This window comes from Orcinus orca, chromosome 14, assembly GCF_937001465.1.
Source record: "Orcinus orca chromosome 14, mOrcOrc1.1, whole genome shotgun sequence".
Lineage (NCBI taxonomy): Eukaryota > Metazoa > Chordata > Mammalia > Artiodactyla > Delphinidae > Orcinus > Orcinus orca.
The window spans coordinates 27,003,218-27,023,256 of record NC_064572.1 but is presented as its reverse complement, the minus strand read 5'-3'; the positions used below and the strand labels follow the sequence as shown (position 1 = coordinate 27,023,256).

The 20,039-nt window shown below is 38.6% G+C and overlaps 1 protein-coding gene across 9 annotated transcripts in view; it reads left to right on the top strand.

Annotated features, from left to right (window-relative positions):
• Positions 1-20,039, top strand: part of RUFY2 (RUN and FYVE domain containing 2) — a 74,891-nt gene that overhangs the window by 26,834 nt on the left and 28,018 nt on the right. For 6 of the 9 annotated variants that reach the window (XM_049697184.1, XM_049697183.1, XM_049697182.1 and 3 more), the window contains 4 exons: positions 6,622-6,751; positions 7,059-7,153; positions 11,565-11,613; positions 17,643-19,899. In XM_049697184.1, coding sequence (XP_049553141.1) covers positions 6,622-6,751; positions 7,059-7,153; positions 11,565-11,613; positions 17,643-17,924 — 556 coding nt within the window. In that variant the 3' untranslated portion in view covers positions 17,925-19,899. Of the gene's footprint in view, positions 1-6,621; positions 6,752-7,058; positions 7,154-11,564; positions 11,614-17,642; positions 19,900-20,039 lie in introns of those variants that run through there. The other 3 variants (XM_049697181.1, XM_049697185.1, XR_007471391.1) reach the window with 3 other exon arrangements.

Genomic DNA, 20,039 nt, shown 5'->3' with positions numbered 1-20,039 from the left:
ACTGGTATCAACATTTTACTATATCGAGGGAAGTGTGGAAGCCTTACCTCCACTTAGGTCTTTTTACGTTCTCTTTTTTACAATATAATTTGCTTAAATATTTCCTCTATGTAATATTGAGAACCACATCAGACAATGAGATAGTTTCTGCTTCAACCATTAAACATAATTTAGAAAACTCTCTATTGTTCTTTCTTCATTCCTGATGCTCCAAGTTTCCTTCTTTGTGTATGAAGAACTTCATTTAGCCATTCTTCTAAGGTAGGTCTGTTGGCAACAAATTCCCTTAGTTCTCTTTCATCTGAGAATGTCTTGATTTCACCTTATTTCTGTAGGATATTTTCAGAATATCCTTAAAATTCTGAGTTGACAGTTCTTTTCTTTCAGCATTTGAAAAGTGTTGTGCCACTTTCTTTTGGTCTTCGTAGTTTTTTTTTTTTTTTTTTTGGCGGTACGCAGGCCTCTCACTGTTGTGGCCTCTCCCGTTGCGGAACACAGGCTCTGGATGCACAGGCTCAGCGGCCATGGCTCACGGGCCCAGCTGCTCCACGGCATGTGGGATCTTCCCAGACCGGGGCACGAACCCGTGTCCCCTGCATCAGCAGGCGGACTCTCAACCACTGTGCCACCAGGGAAGCCCTGGTCTTCGTAGTTTCTGATGAAAGGTAGACTGTCATTTGAATCATTGTTCCTGTAGTTACCCTCCAGATTCTTTCTTTGGATTTATCCTTTTTTGCCTTTGGTCAGCTTCTTGGGTCATTACGCTTATCTTTGCCAAATTTGGAAAAATTTCAGCTATTATTTCTTCAGATATTTTTTTTTCAGTTCCACCTGCTTTCTTCTCTTCTTCTGGGACTCTGATATCATGAATGTTAGGTCTTTTTTATTTAGTAGTCCCATAGGACCCTGACACTATATATATTTTTTTCGGTCAGTTTTCTTTCTGTTGTTCAGATCAGGCAATCTCTGTTGTTCTGTTTTGAAATTCATTCATTCTTTCCTCATCATCTTCATTCTCCTATTGAGACCATACAGTGAGATTATTTTATTTTTCAGTTCTAAGATTTCCGTTTGACTCTTCTTCCCTTCCAAAATTTCCTTTCTTCCTTTCAAAACTTCCTATTCATGAATTTGTTTCAAGCATATTCTTTTTTTTTTCAGAGGAGTTAAAATATAAACTGTATTTTAAATGATACCCAAGAGTCTAAGTCACTATCTGGGCAGGAGAGGGAATTTCCAGGTAGAGGAAATGACATTTTGGGAGTTTTTTGTTTTCTTGTTTTAGTTGAACTATAGGTGATTTACAATATTGTGTTAGTTTCAGGGGTACAGCAAAGTGATTCAGTTATATGTACATCTATATATTTTTTCAGATTATTTTCCCTTATAGGTTATTATAGGTAATTACAAAATATTGAGTATACTTCCCTGTGCTAGGCAGTGGGACCTGTTGGTTATCTATTTTATATATAGTAGTGTGTATATGTTAATCCCAAACTTCCCCCTTTCCCCTCTGGTAACCATAAGTTTGTTTTCTATGTCTGTGGCTCTATTTCTGTTTTGTAAATAAGTTCATTTATCTAATTTTTTTTTAGATTCTACATGTAAGTGATATCATATGATATTTGTCTTTCTCTGTGTGACTTACTTCACTTACTATGATAATCTCTAAGTCCGTCTGTGTTGCTGCAAATGGCATTTTATGGCTGATTGATATTCCATTGTATAAATATAACACATTTAGTCATCTGTATTTAGTCATCTGTCGATGAACATTTAGGTTGCTTCCATGTCTTGGCTATTGTAAATAGTGCTGCTGTAAATTGGGGTGCATGTATCTTTTCCAATTACTGTTTTCTGCAGGTATATACCCAGGAGTGGGATTGCAGGATCATATGGTAGCTCTATTTTTAGGGTTTTTTTGTTGTTGTTGTTGTTTTTGTGGTACGCGGGCCTCTCACTGTTGTGGCCTCTCCCGTTGCGGAGCACAGGCTCCGGACGCGCAGGCTCAGCGGCCATGGCTCACAGGCCTAGCCACTCCGCGGCATGTGAGATCTTCCCAGACCGGGGCACGAACCCGTGTCCCCTGCATCGGCAGGCGGACTCTCAACCACTGCGCCACCAGGGAAACCCTATTTTTAGTTTTTAAAGGAACCTCCATACTGTTCTCCGTAGTGGTTTTACCAATTTACATACCCACCAACAGTGTAGGAGGGTTCCTCAAGCATATTCTTAGTTGGTCATGGGAACATTTTTATGGTGGCTGCTTTAAAATTCTTATTAGTTAAATCCAACATCTTGAATTATCTGACATGTTGCCATCTGTTGATTTTTCCTGGAATCTGTTGATTTTTCCTGGGTCTTGGTATGACAGGTATTCTTCAACTGCATTCTGGACATTTTGGGAACTATGTTATGAGACTGCATCTTACTTAAATCTTATGTTTTAGCAGTCCTCTACTGAAACCACACCAGCAGGGGAACGTGGACACTGACTCTTCATACCAAGTGGGGGTAGAAGCCCAGGACCATCCTGGATGGAATGGAGAAGGGTGCCTAACTAGTGGGCAGGGCTTGAAATCTGTGCTTTCCACTCAGTCTCCACTGTGGAGAGGGAGAGTGGTGCCTTGTTACCATCAAGTGGGAGTGGAGTCCATGCTTCCCTCTTGGTCTCTGCTGACACGACCCTGGAGGGGAGTGAGAGAGGTACTTCACTAACCCCAGGCCAGGGTAGAAATCTAGGCTCCCCACTTGGCCTTTGCTGACACTGTGGAGAGGGTGAGAAAAGCCTTGTTACTGATGCATAAGAATAAAGGTCCACGCTCTCCATGTGACTTCCACTAATACCGTAGAGGTGGATGGGGAGAGATACCTCATTACTGCTGGGTGGTGGTAAAAAAGTCCAGGCTCCGCACTTGGCTCTTTCTCTGATACTACAACAGTGGGAATTGGGAGGGATGCCTCATTATTGCCAGGTGAGGGTAGAAACTAGGCTCCCCATTTGGCTTTTGCTGACAGTGGTTGGGGTGGGCATGGTTTTTTCCTCTGGTGTTTTTTTTTTGGAATAGGGCATTTATCGTTGAAAAGGTTTCTATCACGCTAGGCTGCTTCTTCCTAGCTCTTTGGCAGGAGAGAGTAGGCTTTTCTTGGGGCTGTTTTTGTCTGTGCCCATTGCTGTTTGTGGGTTGTGGGCTTCTACATCCAGTCAGAGCTATAAGGAAGGCAAAAAGAAGCCTCAGGGAACTCATCACCATGTTATTCCTTGAATTCTGGCTGGTCTGCTTTCTTCTCTCCCCCTTTCAAGATATTCTTATGTTTGTTTATATATAATGTCTAGGGATTTTAACTGTACTTAGTTGGAGGGATAGGTAGAAATGTGTTTACTCCACCTTGTTCAGAACCGAATTAAGTTCCTTTTAAATCTACCACAAAAATAACATTTTGAGAAATTGGTATATAGAATAAGGCTTTAGGCCAGGGGGTATTACCTTGGTTGGAAACTTACATCATTTGTAAATTGTGAAACTAAAACTCACATGCGCCCCCCCCCCCCAAAAAAAAACCACCACTCGGCAAACGAACATTTTCTCTTAATTTTAAGACTTCCACAAAAGCACTTTCAGGACTCCCTTGGCAACAGAAATCACAAAGAACATTTAAGTCATCAAGCTTATTAATGGTGCCAAGGGTTTTGTTGTTTAAGTCCCTGTACCCTGCCAAATGGAAAAATGTGAAAAGTAAGACTGGGACACTTTGCCAGTCAATAGAATACAATCTTGAAACTTCAGTACTCTGTGTTACTGAATGACTTTTCTAGAGTTTGACAAAAGGGTAGGTAAGACAAGTCTGATATTAATTCTACAGTGATGCCTCTATTTGATCCCTGCCCAAAGAATGACCCAAATAATGCTCCAGGGACCTGGTCCTTCCCTGTAGGGCTAACCTACTCAATAGGTCTTGGGTACAGCTGTGGAGAGAAGATGTTTGTCCCTGCTGAAACTGAAAGTAATTTCATTTCTCATTGGGTGCCATTTTGGTAGAGCATAAACATGTTAACAATTTGGAGATCAAGGGGATCCCTCAGAAAAATTGGAACTGTTTCTGTAGAAATAGGCAGTTGGGACTTTGTCCAGGAAAAACAAATTCCATTTTTTCACCTAAAATGGAAATAACTTTTTTTGGTTTCTGATTATGAAAATATTACATGCTGTTGACCAAATGTAAGAAAATATGGAAAAAAGTGAAGAAAATAAAAATGGGATATACCTTTATTTTTCTGGCTGCGCTTGTGGCATGAGGGAACCTTAGTTCCCAACCAGGGATCAAACCCAAGCCCCCTGTAGTGGAAGTGCGGTGTCCTAACCACTGGACCGCCAGGGAATTCCCTGGATATACCTTTTTCTAGCATTTTGATGAACATTCTTTTTGGGTATGCATAGATATTTTTTGCTTTTTATCAATAGAAAGAGGCTCATGCTACATGCTCTTTAGTATCTTGTTTATTGTATTTACTACGTTATGGACATTGTATCATATCAGTTACTATAGGTCTACACTATCGTATCTCAGTTAACCTAAAGGAATCATTTAGCCTGAAAAATTGTGCTTTATTGTTTGAATTTGCATATCTTTGATTACTAGTAATAGCCTTTTGTATTTCTTTATTTTGTGAATTGCCAGTTCATAGCCTCTAGTTTTTCCTCTGTGGTGTTCAGCTTTTTAATATTTATTTATATAAGAGCTCTTTATGTTTTTATTGTGGGTTTTTCACATACAATGAAAATGTTTTCTAAGTTTATAGTTTTTTTGTGTGTGTTTTTAAAAAATTAATTTATTTTTGGCTGCATTGGGTCTTAGTTGCTGCTCACGGGCTTTCTCTAGTTGTGGCTAGTGGGGGCTACTCCTCTTTGCGGTGCGGGGTCTTCTCATTGCGGTGGCTTCTCTTGTTGCGGAGCACGGGCTATAGGCATGCAGGCTTCAGTAGTTGTGGCTCGTGGGGTCTAGAGCACAGGCTCAGTAGTTGTGGCATACGGGCTTAGTTGCTCCGCAGCATGTGGGATCTTCCCGGACCGGGGCACGAACCCGTGTCCCCTGCATCGACAGGTGGACTCTCAACCACTGCGCCACCAGGGAAGCCCCTATAGTTTGTTTGTTTGGTTATTTATTTATATCTTTTTTTTGCGGTACGCGGGCCTCTCACTGTTGTGGCCTCTCCCGTTGCGGAGCACAGGCTCCAGACGCACAGGCTCAGCGGCCATGGCTCACGGGCCCAGCCGCTCCACGGCCCATGGGATCTTCCTGGACCGGGGCACGAACCCATGTCCCCTGCATCGGCAGGCGGACTCTCAACCACTGTGCCACCAGGGAAGCCCTATTTTTAAACTTTGTTCATAGTGGTTTTTTTCATTTAGACGTTTTACATTTTTATATAGTTCTATTTTCCCTTTTTTTTTTCCCTTTATGGTTTCTGCCCTTCGTGGTCAACATGTGTTTTGACAATATATTTTAAATAACTTAAAAACAAAATTTTTCCTTTGCTTTTTCTCTCAGTTTTTTCTGATTCTGGATGATGTGGCCACTCAACAATGCACTCACTCTGTACTTTGCTTACTTCAGTGTTAGTAGCATATACCTGTCCCTCTGTATCCCTTTTAAATTTGTGGTGAAATGGTATTTTTCAACAATTTGTAAATTCCATTTTGAGGTATCTTGTCTCTTCAACCTTAATTATAAAATCTAAAATTGCTTCACTGAAAATAATTTGGCTGTAGATGGAAATGCTAACTTTATGAGGAAACAAAAGTAATTATATTAACACAAAAATATAATATAATGTAATACGGTGATATTCTCAATATTATGACATAACATTATAATTTAAAATGTATAGTATTAGGAACTATGGCATTATTAGTATATACCTCACCTGTTACAACTACTTATGAGCAATAATTATTGGAATTATTTTGGGGGGGTTTCCTAAAATGTAAGAATTTGACTACTTTTGTTTTTCCAGCTAGCACCTGTTGTTTGAATGATGAAATAGAGCTTTCAAATGTGAACTGGCATTTTCAGACAGTGTGAATTTTCCTCTAGTGTCTCCCTGGTCTTAGCTCTGTACTGTAATGGGTCAGCTTCCAACAGTAATCTGCAAAGTAGCACTTGGCACCAGGGCTGATTTTTCTGTTTCTGATGTTGAATTGATTTTGTGGTTGCTGTAATCCTTATATCAGAATAATACTTTTCATTAGTTTGTGGTAAAAATTTTCTCATGGCCCAGAACATGGTTCCATTTCTAAGATATAACCAGTCTTTATAGTATGGTGTGCCCTTCCAGGCATTTTCCATGCTTATACAGCATTTATGTATACAGAGTTAATAAATGACAAATTGTCATTTAGCAGGAGGTTTTTGTGATTGACAAATTAACTGAAACTTTGAGATCTGAAAACCCTGTGCTACTGAACTTGTTTTCTAAAAAATATTTGTGAAAGAAACTACCTGAAGAATTGCATTACAAAGGTGAAAGTAATCAACCAAAGAGATGCTGTTAATGAAGAATACATACAACCATCATGTGAGAAACAACACTGAACTTCTCTGTATTATTTGTCATTCAAGGGTGCAACTGGAAACCGATCTGAAGATTGAGAAGGAATGGAGGCAAACTTTGCAAGAAGATCTTCAAAAGGAGAAAGACACCTTATCTCATCTTAGAAATGAGACCCAACAAATCCTTAGTCTTAAAAAAGTAAATAATGGTGGTAAAACTTAAAAAATTCTATCTTGATGACAGTTAAGTTATTTAAAAAGAGGATCAAATAATAATTTACTTTTATACCAAGGAAACAGAGTATACTGGTCATCTTTAAAAATACCAGTAAGGAGATTAAATGAATGGAAAATAGCTGATAGTTGATAGAGCAGCTTTTTTTTTTTTTTAGAGCAGCTATTTTTTATGAAAAGCTGAAGGATACATTCCTATCCTTTAATTGTATGTATGCAGTGTCTAGTTTGTTTCTTTTAAATTGCATTTTCTGTCTTTTATTGTTTTGAAGGAGTTCCTTCACCTCCAGGATGAAAATCACCAGTTGAAGAAAATATATCACGAACAGGAGCAAGCTCTTCAAGAACTTGGCAACAAACTTAGCGAGTAATTTCTCTTTTTTCCTCCAACTAAGTAGTCATTGACCCTTATTAAGTTATGAGTGTGCCAAACCAAGTAGACAGAAGAGTTTAAATATAAAATAGAAAGATATGAACTATTAAAAACAAAGCCAAACAGCAACTTTAAAGATTAACAAATAAGGGTGTGGATTGGAGAGATTTTTTTAAAAGTTCATTTTAGTAAGTGTTAGCTCTAAACATTTTCCAGTAGATGAAATCTAAGACTCTTGTTTAATTTCTTCCAATCAGAGAATTCAGAAGTTCATTTAATATATTTTTCTCAGAACAAAAGTCAAATTTTCAAAATATATGGAGAGAACTTTTTCAGACTGTTCTGAGAAGGAGCCAGCATTTTGAAAAGTGAATGGTATTTGATGTTGTCTGGAGTTGAGGCTTGACTTCATGCATTGTGGTTGGTTCTGTCACAATGAAGTGTTCCTGGGTTTATATGAAGACAAGAAGGAGAAATGGCGTTCTGTCTTTCTCACATTTTCCTCCTTATTCCACATGGTCTGTGTTTTGGATTAGCTTCATCTTTGTGCCCTGATTGAACATATTGTCAACTATCTAGGGTAAACTCTGGAGTGTTTAATTTAGTATTGAATGTACCACTGTCACATTAAAAAAAAATAGTGTCATTTTTTTTTAATACAAAAAAGTAAAAGAAAGCCACAATGACCCATAAGCCTATCACCTATATAAATCCCTTTGATGTCTTATATGGTTAGAAAATTCAGAGAGCACCAAAAGGGGACTTCCCTGGCGGTCCAGTGGTTAAGACGCTGCGCTTCCACTGCAGGGCACGTGGGTTCCATCCCTGGTCAGGGAATTAAGATTCCTCATGCCATGCGCAGCGTGGCCAAAAAAAGACAAAGAGCACCAAAAGGTATAAAATAAACAGTTGCCTCCCTCCTCCCAAGTATCAATCCCCAAAATTAGCTAACCTCAGAACAAATCCATATATGAGGATTTCATTATATATATGGATATGATTAGCTATATATATATGTGATATATATCTTTTGTAATCATTAAACTGAATAGAAATCATACTGGAATGGAGACTTAATTGCTAAAGTTGGGATTCCATTAAGAAGTCTTGAGAACGATTACCAAGGGCATAGTAAAGAGTAGTTCCCTGGGACTTCCCTGGTAGTCCAGTGGTTAAGACTCTGTGCTTCCAATGCAGGGGACGCCAGTACGATCCCTGGTCAGGGAACTAATATCCCACATGCTGTGAGGCTCAGCCAAGAAAAGAGTAGTTCCCTAAAAGCACAAAAGGAAATACCAGCTCTCAAAAAGATAAAGATGTTTTTGTTTCTACAAAGAACAATTTGCATTATGATTTCAATAAACAAGATTTTTATTCTAATCTGGCATCCATTCATTGATCATTTTGAGCCAGACCAGGTGCTGATTTTCCATGTATTCATCCGACACATACTATGTGCCAGGCACTATTCTAAGTGCTAGGGACTCAACAGTGAACAATCCCCACAACAAAAAATATATTTACATTTATTTAAGATCATAAAGGTTTAATATGAAAACAGGTTAGAATAGTAAAACAAGGAATGTGTATTACTTTTCACCCATCTCCCACTCAACACTAGAGACTTTATAGTTGTATTAAAGGCATGATCACTTAGATGTCCAGATAGCTGAATTCAGAATTTCGTTGTTTTCCTTTTTCCTTTTATTCTGGTTCATTGATTCTCAAATTATAGTTTTTTGTTTGTTTGTTTGTTTGTTTGCTGTACGCGGGCCTCTCACCGCCGCAGCCCCTCCCGCTGCGGAGCACGGGCTCCGGACGCGCAGGCCCAGCGGCCACAGCCCATGGGCCCAGCCTCTCTGCAGCATGCGGGATCCCCCCGGACCGGGGCACAAACCCGCGTCCCCCGCATCGGCAGGCGGACTCCCAACCACTGCGCCACCAGGGAAGCCCCTCAAGGGTTTTTTTGACTACTAAATTTTTCCCTTGTATACTGACTTCATACCTAATCCCTGTGTAACGGCACTGTATGCATGTTCTTTTGAAGTTTGCTGGTTTGTGTGGGAGGGGGGGTAGGATTTTTTTGTTTTTTGTTTTTTTTTTTACTTAAGAATATGAGTTAAAAAAAAAGAATGGGGCTTCCGTGGTGGCGCAGTGGTTGGGAGTCCGCCTGCCTATGCAGGTGACGCGGGTTCGTGCACCGGTCCGGGAAGATCCCACGTGCCGCGGAGCGGCTAGGCCCGTGAGCCATGGCCGCTGAGCCTGCGCGTCCGGAGCCTGTGCTCCGCGGCGGGAGGGGCCGCGGCGGTGGGAGGCCCGCGTACCGCACACACACAAAAAAGAAAGAATAAAAAAGAAATTACCAGGACTCTTCCAAATGTAGTATTCTGTAAATGCTATTCTTTCCATATAAAGAAACTTAAAGATTTTTTTTCCTCAAAGGAGGGGTTTCAGGATTATCAGAGGCTTGTACAATTTATGGATGTTTTCCTATAGTGTCATAATTGTATCACATTTATTACATTCTCATGTTTTATTTTGACCCTTCTCTATGCTGTTTTCATTCTGTGGAAATATTTTCACAAACAAATACATATTTCTAAATAGAATTTAATTAAAATTAATAATATAGACATCTGTTCCTTGTCTGGGACAAGGAAAAGTTGTTCTTGTACATTGTGTTTAGTGGAACTGTAACTGATACTCTTTAGGTACTTTGGCAATTCTTATCAGAAGGGGGCAAGCTTTTTAGAGTCCATATTTATGAATAGAGGCATTTTAACCAGAAATATATCAATACCAGTAAATTTTCATATAGAAAGTATTTCTGTAGTGAATGCCATTAAGAAAGCTCTTTTATTCCATACTTAGTTTTTCTATATAGCAGTTACTGTTTTGGCCAAAATTCCCACCAGCATCAATTTTCCTTGGATACATTTTGTAGATGTGAATTCAGCCAAGAAAATTTGATTAGTCTGTTAATATTTTTATACTGTGTAATTTTACATTGATTATTCCCACTGTAAGAGTCATTATGCACCAGATAAAAGACTAACACTTTGTTTTTATGTCTTGGAACAGAGCATTTGTAGGGCAAAGCAAGTTTCCTAATGTTCTGCTTCAGTAGCAGAGACTTTAGTATTTTATGTACCTTTTGATCCAGTAATTACATTTCTAAGTTGTTATCCTAAGAAAAATAATACAAATGTTTTGGTCATTTCAACTTTAATGAACAATTTTGTGGCAAAAAAACTTGAAACAAGTTGAAAGTTCAGCACTGGATAATTATATAAACTACATACTTCATATTCTTTTTCATGGTATACCATGTAACCATTTAATATAATGATGTGGCAGATAGTTAATAACAAGTCAGTAGCTCTAAGCCTTTCAGGATATATTGTTAAGTCATGTGGGAAACTGTGTAAATAATTTTTCCATTTGAAATACACATACTCATTGATATTTAGAGATTATCATCTCTGGGTAGTGGGATCACAGATAATTATTGTTATTTATAGTCTGTATGTTAATATGTATTTTCAAAAGGTGAAAAACTATCACAATTACATCTTCCTTAATATTTCCACTCTCACTTACCACTCTTTTGCATCTGCTAGAGAAATAGTGTTCATAATGGTTAACCTGTCGGCTTTGGGTTCTCAGAGGACCAGGGTTTGAATTGTGGCTTCCCCAGTTACCACCTAAACTTCAGCAGGCCTCACTTTTTTCATCTTGATAAGTGTTTTTGAAGACTAAATGACATTATGCATGCAAAGTTTATAGCATAGTGTCTGGTACATCATAAGCCTACAGTAAATAATAGCTGTCATTAGTAGTCATAACCACATGAAAACACCAATATGCTTTTTTTTTTTTTAATTTATAAATTTATTTATTTATTTTTGGCTGCGTTGGGTCTTCGTTGCTGTGTGCAGGCTTTCTCTAGTTGTGGTGAGCAGGGGCTACTCTTTGTTGCGGTGCCCAGGCTTCTCGTTGCGGTGGCTTCTCTTGTTGCGGAGCACAGGCTCTAGGTGCGCAGGCTCAGTAGTTGTGGCTCACGGGCTTAGTTGCTCCACGGCATGTGGGATCTTCCCGGACCAGGGCTCAAACCCATGTCCCCTGCATTGGCAGGCGGATTCTTAACCACTACGCCACCAGGGAAGCCCAATATTGTTTCTTTAAAAAAGCAAATTTTAAATCTCAAAACTATTTTTGCTTTAGGACATTTTGGAAATATAGGAAAATATTAAATATAATCCCACTAGCCAAAGAAGGTCATTAGAATAATATAGTATATACAATTTTATATCCTATGAAAATTCAATACCTTTCTAATGAATTACTAGATGGTCTATATTTTAAAATGTGTACTGAAATTTGGACCTATTTATAATCTTTTTAGATCAAAACTTAAAATAGAAGATATAAAAGAAGCCAACAAAGCATTGCAGGTGAGTGTAAGTATTTTCCTCAAGTAGGAAGGTATGGATATATGTGAAAGTCTCCAGTAAAGGTAAGGCCCTGTGTACTATTATTGAATCCTGGGATATATAGAAGCAGAAGCAGTGAATGGGGAGCTTGTAGGATGGGGTCCATCTCTTCCCTATACCTCTAGAACACATTATTAAAATTCCTCATGTTGGAAATGACCTTGGAAATAATTTTCTCCACTTTCCTACAAAGTGTGGCAAGATAGAGTGAAATTGCATTTGAATTTGATAATCCTTAAATTCCTGTGCTAGTCTATTACTTACTAGTTTTTGACCTTCATCAAGTAAATATCCCCATGGAGTCTCAGTTTTCTCTTCTGAAATTGGCTTATGATTTTGCATAGGGTTGCTTTGAATATTGAGTAAGTTAATGTATGTGATAGTGATTTGGTACAATTTATTAGTATATGGTTCTGAATGTATCTGGATGCAAGAATCTCTTTACAACACAGGAGAAAATACAGTCCCTGTGCGAGTACTTCAGTGGCAGATGGCTTCCTATTACACAAGCTACCCATTTGGTTTATCAAAGTGTTACATGAAAGTAATTTAAAAAGTCCAATTGTACAAGGAAAACTTAAAAAAAAAAAAAAAAATGGAAGCAGTCTCTTGTTTTCACCCTCTTGTCCCTTATCCACCCCAGCTCCTGCCACCAGAAGGAGGCTACTTTTAATTCCTTTAGTTGTTTCTTCTGGTATTTATTCCCCTATTTCTTAAGTACTATTTAGACCTATCTATTGCCTCATTAGCATGGTGGATGAGGAGTTTTGTTCAGTCTCACCCTGGTCTGTCTTCTCTTCACTGCCCTCCCAGTATAATTAAGTAAAAGTTTTTGTGACATTTATTTACTGTGTATTCTTTATTATGACTATTTAAATATTGTTCCTTGCCGGACCAGGTAATATATTGCAATTATATTTTCTTTCTTGAACTACTTTTTATTTCCTCTGGAGTTAATATTTACTCTCCCCCTACCCGCCCCTTTAAGTTTTGTTATATTTGAGCATCAGAGTTTTCTTATACTTTCAAACAATCTGTAAAGTGCTTCTTGATAAAAGGTTTTCACGTAGTAAAATGAATCAGGTAACTGGTTAGTTTTCTTTTTCCGTCGGAGTCATCCCTTCTGGAGTCTTTTCTTTACTGCTCCTGTCTGGTCTGGTCACTCTTTTTCTTTTTTTTTTTTTTAATAAATTTATTTTATTTATTTAATTTTGGCTGCTTTTGGTCTTCGTTGCTACGCGTGGGCTTTCTCTAGTTGCGGCTAGTGGGGGCTACTCTGTTGCGGTGCGTAGGCTTCTTTTTGCGGTGGCTTCTCTTGTGGAGCACGGGCTCTAGGCGTGCAGGCTTCAGTAGTTGTGGCGCACAGGCTTAGTTGTTCCGCGGCATGTGGGATCTTCCCGGACCAGGGATTGAACCCGTGTCCCCTGAATTGGCAGACAAATTCTTAACCACTGCGCCACTAAGGAAGTCCCTGGTCTGATCACTCTTGTCTTGGCATTTCCCTTTGCTGCCATTCGTTCTTTCAACTGTTTTGGGGTGTTTTTTTTTGGCCACATCACTCAGCTTGTGGGATTTTAGTTCCCTGACCAGGGATTGAACCCTGGCCCTCTGCAGTGAGAGTGTGGAGTCCTAACCACTGGACTGCCAGGGAATCCCCACTGGGCAGTGCTTCCTTTAGTAGCCTCCTAGGAAATGGTGAATGAAGATAAAGATTTTATGAATCTGTATGCCTTTATTCTGCTTTCACACTTTTTTTACGAGATACATAGGGATGTCTGCCCAACTGTCATTTTTTAAACTCTGTAAAGTTTTTTCACTGTTAAATATATATCATATATGCAAAAGAGGACACATACAGTATAACTTAAAAACACTGGCACAGGGCTTCCCTGGTGGCGCAGTGGTTGAGAGTCTGCCTGCCGATGCAGGGGACACGGGTTTGTGCCCCAGTCCGGGAAGATCCCACATGCTGCGGAGCGCCTGGGCCCATGAGCCATGGCCGCTGAGCCTGCGCGTCCGGAGCCTGTGCTCTGCAACGGGAGAGGCCACAACAGTGAGAGGCCCGCGTACCACAACAAAAAAAAACACTGGCATACTCTGTTTTAGCTTATAATAGAACATGTGTGCTCCCTGATTGCATTCCCTTCCCTGTAGTAACAGTCCTCTACGTTTTGTTAATCATTATGTTGTTTTTCTTATAGTTTTATCATTCATGTCTAGCTTTAACAAAATATTATCCAGATTTCCCTGTTTTTATATGTATGAAAATGGATTTATATGTGACTTTGTCTTTTTTTTTTTTTTGGTCCTTGCTATTGTCCAGTTGATGGGTCTGGAACAGCTGTCCTACAGTTTCTCACATTTCAGATTTTATCTGATTGCTTGTTCATAGTAGTCTTAAATTTGTTACTCTATCCCCTTATTTAAGCCTGTAAACTGGAAATTAAATCTAAAGGCTTGGTTGGATTCAGGTTCAGCCTTCTGTGAGACTTTTTTTATTTCTGCTATCATATTTTTAATATTCAGCAGGCTCTTTTTTTAAATTTATTTTTGGCTCTGTTGGGTCTTTGTTGCTGTGTGTGGGCTTTCTCTAGTTGCAGCGAGCGGGGGCTACTCTTAGTTGTGGTGCGCAGGCTTATTGTGGTGGCTTGTCTTGTTGCAGAGCACGGGCTCTAGGCGCACACGGGCTTCAGTAGCTGTGGCTCGCGGGCTCTAGAGTGCAGGCTCAGTAGTTGTGGCACACAGGCTTAGTTGCTCCGCAGCATGTGGGATCTTCCCGGACCAGGGATCGAACCCGTGTCTCCTGCATTGGTAGGTGGACTGTTAACCACTGTGCCACCAGGGAAGTCCCTCAGCAGGCTTTTATTCGCTCATTTTTCCTTTTTAAAATAGCATCCTGTTATTTTATTTCTGAGGATATTCATTATAGTTTCTTTAAAGTTTTATTTTGCTACTTCCATTCTGTTTCTTCTGAATTCCATTCTTGGGTTTGTTCTTTGGTTGGAGTACCTCATGCCCCAATCTTTCCTCAAATGTTGGATAATCTCCCAATTTCAATAAAAGGCACACAAAAAAAATCTTGAAAGCCCTGTGTGTGTTGGTTAGGTGGATGGGGGTGGGTTGTAATAGACTGGTAGGCCTCAAGCATAGAAAAATCTGTTAACTACCGAACTGATGGGTATCCTTTCTCAATGTTAGTACCTACAAGACTTCTCTCTGGGGCAGTTGACTTTCTCTAGAGAAGGATCCTCTAATATCCTGTTAGGAGGGTTTAAGCTGTGTGGCTGACATTCTGGAACTGGGCAGAGAAAAATAGCCATTTGTTTGCCGAGCAGTAGCTTTCTCCCTTCTAGTTTTGGCTCTGCTTGTAAACAGCTTTGTTTCGTTGAGGAAGCTACTTCAGCTGTCTGGGTGTCAAGTTTTCTTATTTGTAAAATGAAAGCTTGAAGGTGCTGATCTCTGAGGTCCCTTCCAGCTAATACACTAGGCTTACCGTACAGTGTACAGCTTTTCTCTTTGGGAGAGGGGCAGGGTAAGTTCAGTCAAATTAAAATAAGTCTGGAAATAAAGTTGGAAGCTCAACCCTGATGTCAGAAGGTTACTTCTGAACCAAATGATACTGCTTGGAAATCTGCTTCACATCAGGCTCTCCATCCCTTACAAATATAGCTGGGCAGGAAGCAAAGTTGCTTCCACTAGGTGGCTTTGGGACATTTGGCAAATCACTTTCCTTTTTATGGTGTTCTTCAAGTTGGATTGAATTATCTTTACGGCCCCATCTTGCTTTAAAAGAAAATTCCACGATTCAAGTCATATGACTCTGCTGGTGTGTCTGATATAAGCTGTCTAGGTTTTCCCTTTTCTTTTCTTTCTTTTTTTTAAAACCTTCACTTCTTACAATCCTGTGTTCGAAGGAGCCTTAGACTGCCTGAAGTGCAGTAACCCAACACCATTTGTCTTACCTCTGCTATATCAGATAATAGCTGCTGGTTAAGACTGTGAAATAAAAACAGCTGATATTAACCTTGTGACCTTGATCTGTGAATACTTAGTCCTTGTCTCACTTTCTTCAGAGAACTCTGTCAGGTAGAAAAGGCTTTCAAGACAACTCAGGCTTTTGAGAAATATGTCTGTGGGCTCTTCTGCTTGGAAGACTTTTCTCTCATTAGCTGGTAAAGGTCTTACGCCTTAGAGGTACACTGTTGTAGGTGGCACTTGTTCCATCTCCCAAGTGGTAATCAGATATACTTGGTTCTTTAGAAGCAGTGGCAATGTAGCTTAGCCTGGGCTGTTTCTGAAAGGGAGATGTGATGAGATTAATCAGAAGCAGAGGACTCTTCTTTCACTTAGGTCTTCTTGAAATAAAATGGGCACCACCTAACAAAGTTGCTTTCATAGGGGAAAAACAAATGCTTTTTCTAGCCAAGAGCTTGGTTAGTTAAGAATGGGTCAAAATTTTCCCTCCAAATTCTTCAATAATTGTTTTCAATTTAAATCAACGACAACAACAAAGAAAGAATGGGTCAAGTTAGAAATTTTAGGTATCAAGTTAACTTCCACCTGTTCGACACTACTTATATTTGCCACTAAAGTTTACATAGTAACTATTAAATTTGTGAGTTACAGAAGGTGAGGGAAATTAATAGCAGTGTAGAACTGAATTTAAGGTGAAGTCTTACCTAAAATAACGAAATCAATCATCTGATTTCCAAAATCTCTTCAAATTTTGTGGATTTGCTGTATATAAGGTATATATACATAATGCCAGACTCATGCATTTCACATAATGAAAATTTATCCTTAAGTGTTTCTGGACTGGATATTCTTTAGGGTTCTTTCCTTTTTTTTTTTTTTTTTTTAAGTGTAAAGGGTTTTTTTTTTTTAAATTATGTGTAACACAAAGTTAAGTCAATAAATTTTTAAGGAATTTCACATGTTCTGATTCTTTCCACTGCCAATCACCTTAGTTCCTCCAAACTCATAATCTTCAAGATAAAATAGCCCTTTCAAAAATAAGTTATCATGTGAGTCAGCCCACAATTCTTTTAGTTAGGCTTCTTTGACCTCCAATGAAATATGGACACACTTCGGGCTTCCTGGTGGCGCGGTGGTTGAGTCTGCCTGCCGATGCAGGAGACACGGGTTCGTGCCCCGGTCGGTCCGGAAGATCCCACATGCTGCAGAGCGGCTGGGCCCGTGAGCCATGGCTGCTGGGCCTGCGCGTCCGGAGCCTGTGATCTGCAACGGGAGAGGCCCGCGTACCACAAAAAAAAAAAAAAAAAGACACACTTCAAAATTCCCCTCCTGTAATCTTTGGGATCCAATTTCCTCAAGCGATTTACTTTAGGACCATGTTTAGTGTCAGGAGATGGATCTTCCTGGTTCTGAATTTGACACCCTCTAAAAATGTATTAGGTTCAAATCATATTCACTCCTAAGCCATCACACCCTAGAACAGTACAGATCATTGGGATATGCCAATACCTAAGATAAAAAGTTTGACTGTTACGTTTTTCATAGTTTACTTGGCAGCTCTGTTTTGTAGTTCTTTCCCACAGATGTAACAGGTAGTTCTATGAGTAAAGGAAACCACAGTTAATCTATGAGGCATTTCCAACGATGTAGGTTTACTAGGGTTCTTTCCTTAAAGAGAATTACTTTCCACAATAGATTTTTGTTAAAAACATTTGTCATGTTAATGTTCAAATATTCTGTTGTAAAGAGAATAAAATGAACCATGACCCAGTTTCACTATTTATCAATATATGGCCAACCTTGCTTTATTTATATTCAACCCACATCCCTTCTTCCTCACCCAGATTATTTTGAAGCAAATTCCACACTCGTTAAATCTACAACTATTTCAAAGAAAAGGACTCATTTTTGGTTAATCTACGTATCTATTCCTATAAAATGCTCTTAGTTGAAAATATTTTCACATGTAACTTTGTTACCAACTTGAGCATTAATATTTGTATTTTTCCTACTAGGGACTGGTTTGGTTGAAAGACAAAGAAGCAACACATTGTAAACTTTGTGAAAAGGAATTCTCACTCTCTAAGAGAAAGGTAAGGGAGATAGGAAGTGAGTCCAAAAGTTATGTTGCAAATATGGCTAATTTTACTCAATTTTTTTCTCTGATTTTTCCATTTAATAGCACCACTGTAGAAACTGTGGGGAAATTTTCTGTAATGCTTGCTCTGACAACGAACTGCCTTTGCCTTCTTCACCAAAGCCAGTACGGGTTTGTGATTCCTGTCACGCATTACTGATTCAAAGATGCTCATCTAACTTGCCATAATACTCCAGAACTAAATTCTTATGTATGAAAAGTACCTACGATGAATGTTATGTATGAACATGTATACAGCATATTAAGACAGTCCCTCTTAAGCAGCTTTCAGACAGCATTGGTACCAGTTTTACTGTACCCATATTCAACTCACGGGAATTATAAATTGTATAATTTGACATTTCCTCCCCCACTGTAATTCAGAAAGAATTTGATAGGGCATGCTTTACAGTAACTTTATCCTAATTCCTGATGTAGTAATCATGTTAACTCTTTTCTTAATGCCATTGAGAGGTCAGATAGCATAGCTAACACATTTGCCTTATTTTGTAAAGACCTTAAAAATAGGGCTGAATTCAGATTGTTTGATTCTCCAGATTGTCAAACTGATATTTGATGGTGCCTGTAATTTTCTTAATGCACTTTAAAGCTTCACAGTTCTGAAAAATTGGAAATGCACATTTTAGAAGCATTTATATTTCAACACATTTTTCATTACCTTGGTAAGATTTCACAATATTTATTTGCTCTGCCTTCCTCTGCCCATTTTGCATTAGAAAAGGCCTTCCTTCTCTAAAAAGTCAATGTGACATTTGCTGATAACTTTCAGATAACAGTGCGTTACAGAGGTATTATTTTGCCTGAAAACTTTTTATTTTGAAAGTAAGTTAAAATTCCATATGCATTTCTTAGGGAGGACTCACACCCCCTTTGAAAGTCAAAACATAAACCCTTCCCCAGAAAAAAATGTAGTAGCAGGGATTACAGGCTGATTTGATTCTCCCCTAAGCATTTGAGAAGTCTAAAGTGCAATAAAACTTTGCTTTTGATGACAGTCTTGAGTAAAAAAATTCTGTATTTCCATTCCAGTAACTTTTAGGAAGCATTACACTGTAGCAGTCTACTACTACAGTATATGTACAGAATAAAATATTTACCATTTACTGAGCACCTCCCAAGCCAGGGCCTAGGGTAAAGATGTAGTTTCAGCCCTGCCATTAAATTCATATTTGAACTATTTCAAGCATGAACGTCAATAAACACTAATCCTTGCCATAGCAAGAATTTAATCTAGTTACCCTTGTATAATTAACCATTTGAACAGCCTCAGCACTTGGGGTTCTACTTTTAAGCCTAATTTAAATCATGCACTTTAAGTCTGAGAACCTTTTAAACATGTCATAGGTATCCACATTATTCCTAAGAGCACTAATGAATCATGGCTACCTCCCTCCCCGCTAGGATATGGTTGCTTATTCTATAGAATTGTTTCCTCAGAGTACATTCTTCCATTGAAGTTTAAAATTATTTAACTTTCTAAATTGCCAAAGTATGAAACCATTGTTTTACTTTCGGATTTATCTTCTCCCTAATCCAGTTTTCAGTGTTCAGTTAGAACTGACATACTGATTTATAGGTGGTCCTTAATGCTCTGATAGGAATATTTGAGACATGAATTATATTCTTGGAACTATTTTGTACTGATGGGATTGGATTAACATTTTTATGATTGCTGAAAATGAGAATAAGCAAAAATGAAAAGTTTCAAATACTGCTTTTTATAACTGCTTAAATTTAAAATGTGATTTTCTTAAATTCCAAGGCTGGTTTCATTCAACAAATAAACCATGATTTTTAGTCCCCCTTTAAATTCTTTGCCACTCAAAACTCATGTCATCACCATTGATTTGGGCTTTTTGTAGGCAGGCTTTTATGACAGTAATACAAGTTGCTCCATTTTGTTTTGACTTTTATCTAGAAACCATTCTACTAATTTTGGATTTTATGTTACAGAACTGTCAATTTGTACTTTGTGAACTTCACATACCATTCCCTCATCTAGGAGTACTACCACAGTAATGCTATCATGGTGCCAAGGAATTGTGGTTGTAATTCTTCTATCCACAGTTTTAAAATGTGAATTTTATATAACAAATAAAAGATTTGAAAAATTAGCCCACTTTAGAAGGCGTATGTTTTAATAGGGTAATCCTGGGGAAATAAAAGCACGTCATCTTTTTAAAAAAAGTGGTATGAGCCTAGTACTTAAATAGGTAATTAAGGGAGTAAGGCAATAAGATGAATCACTACTCCA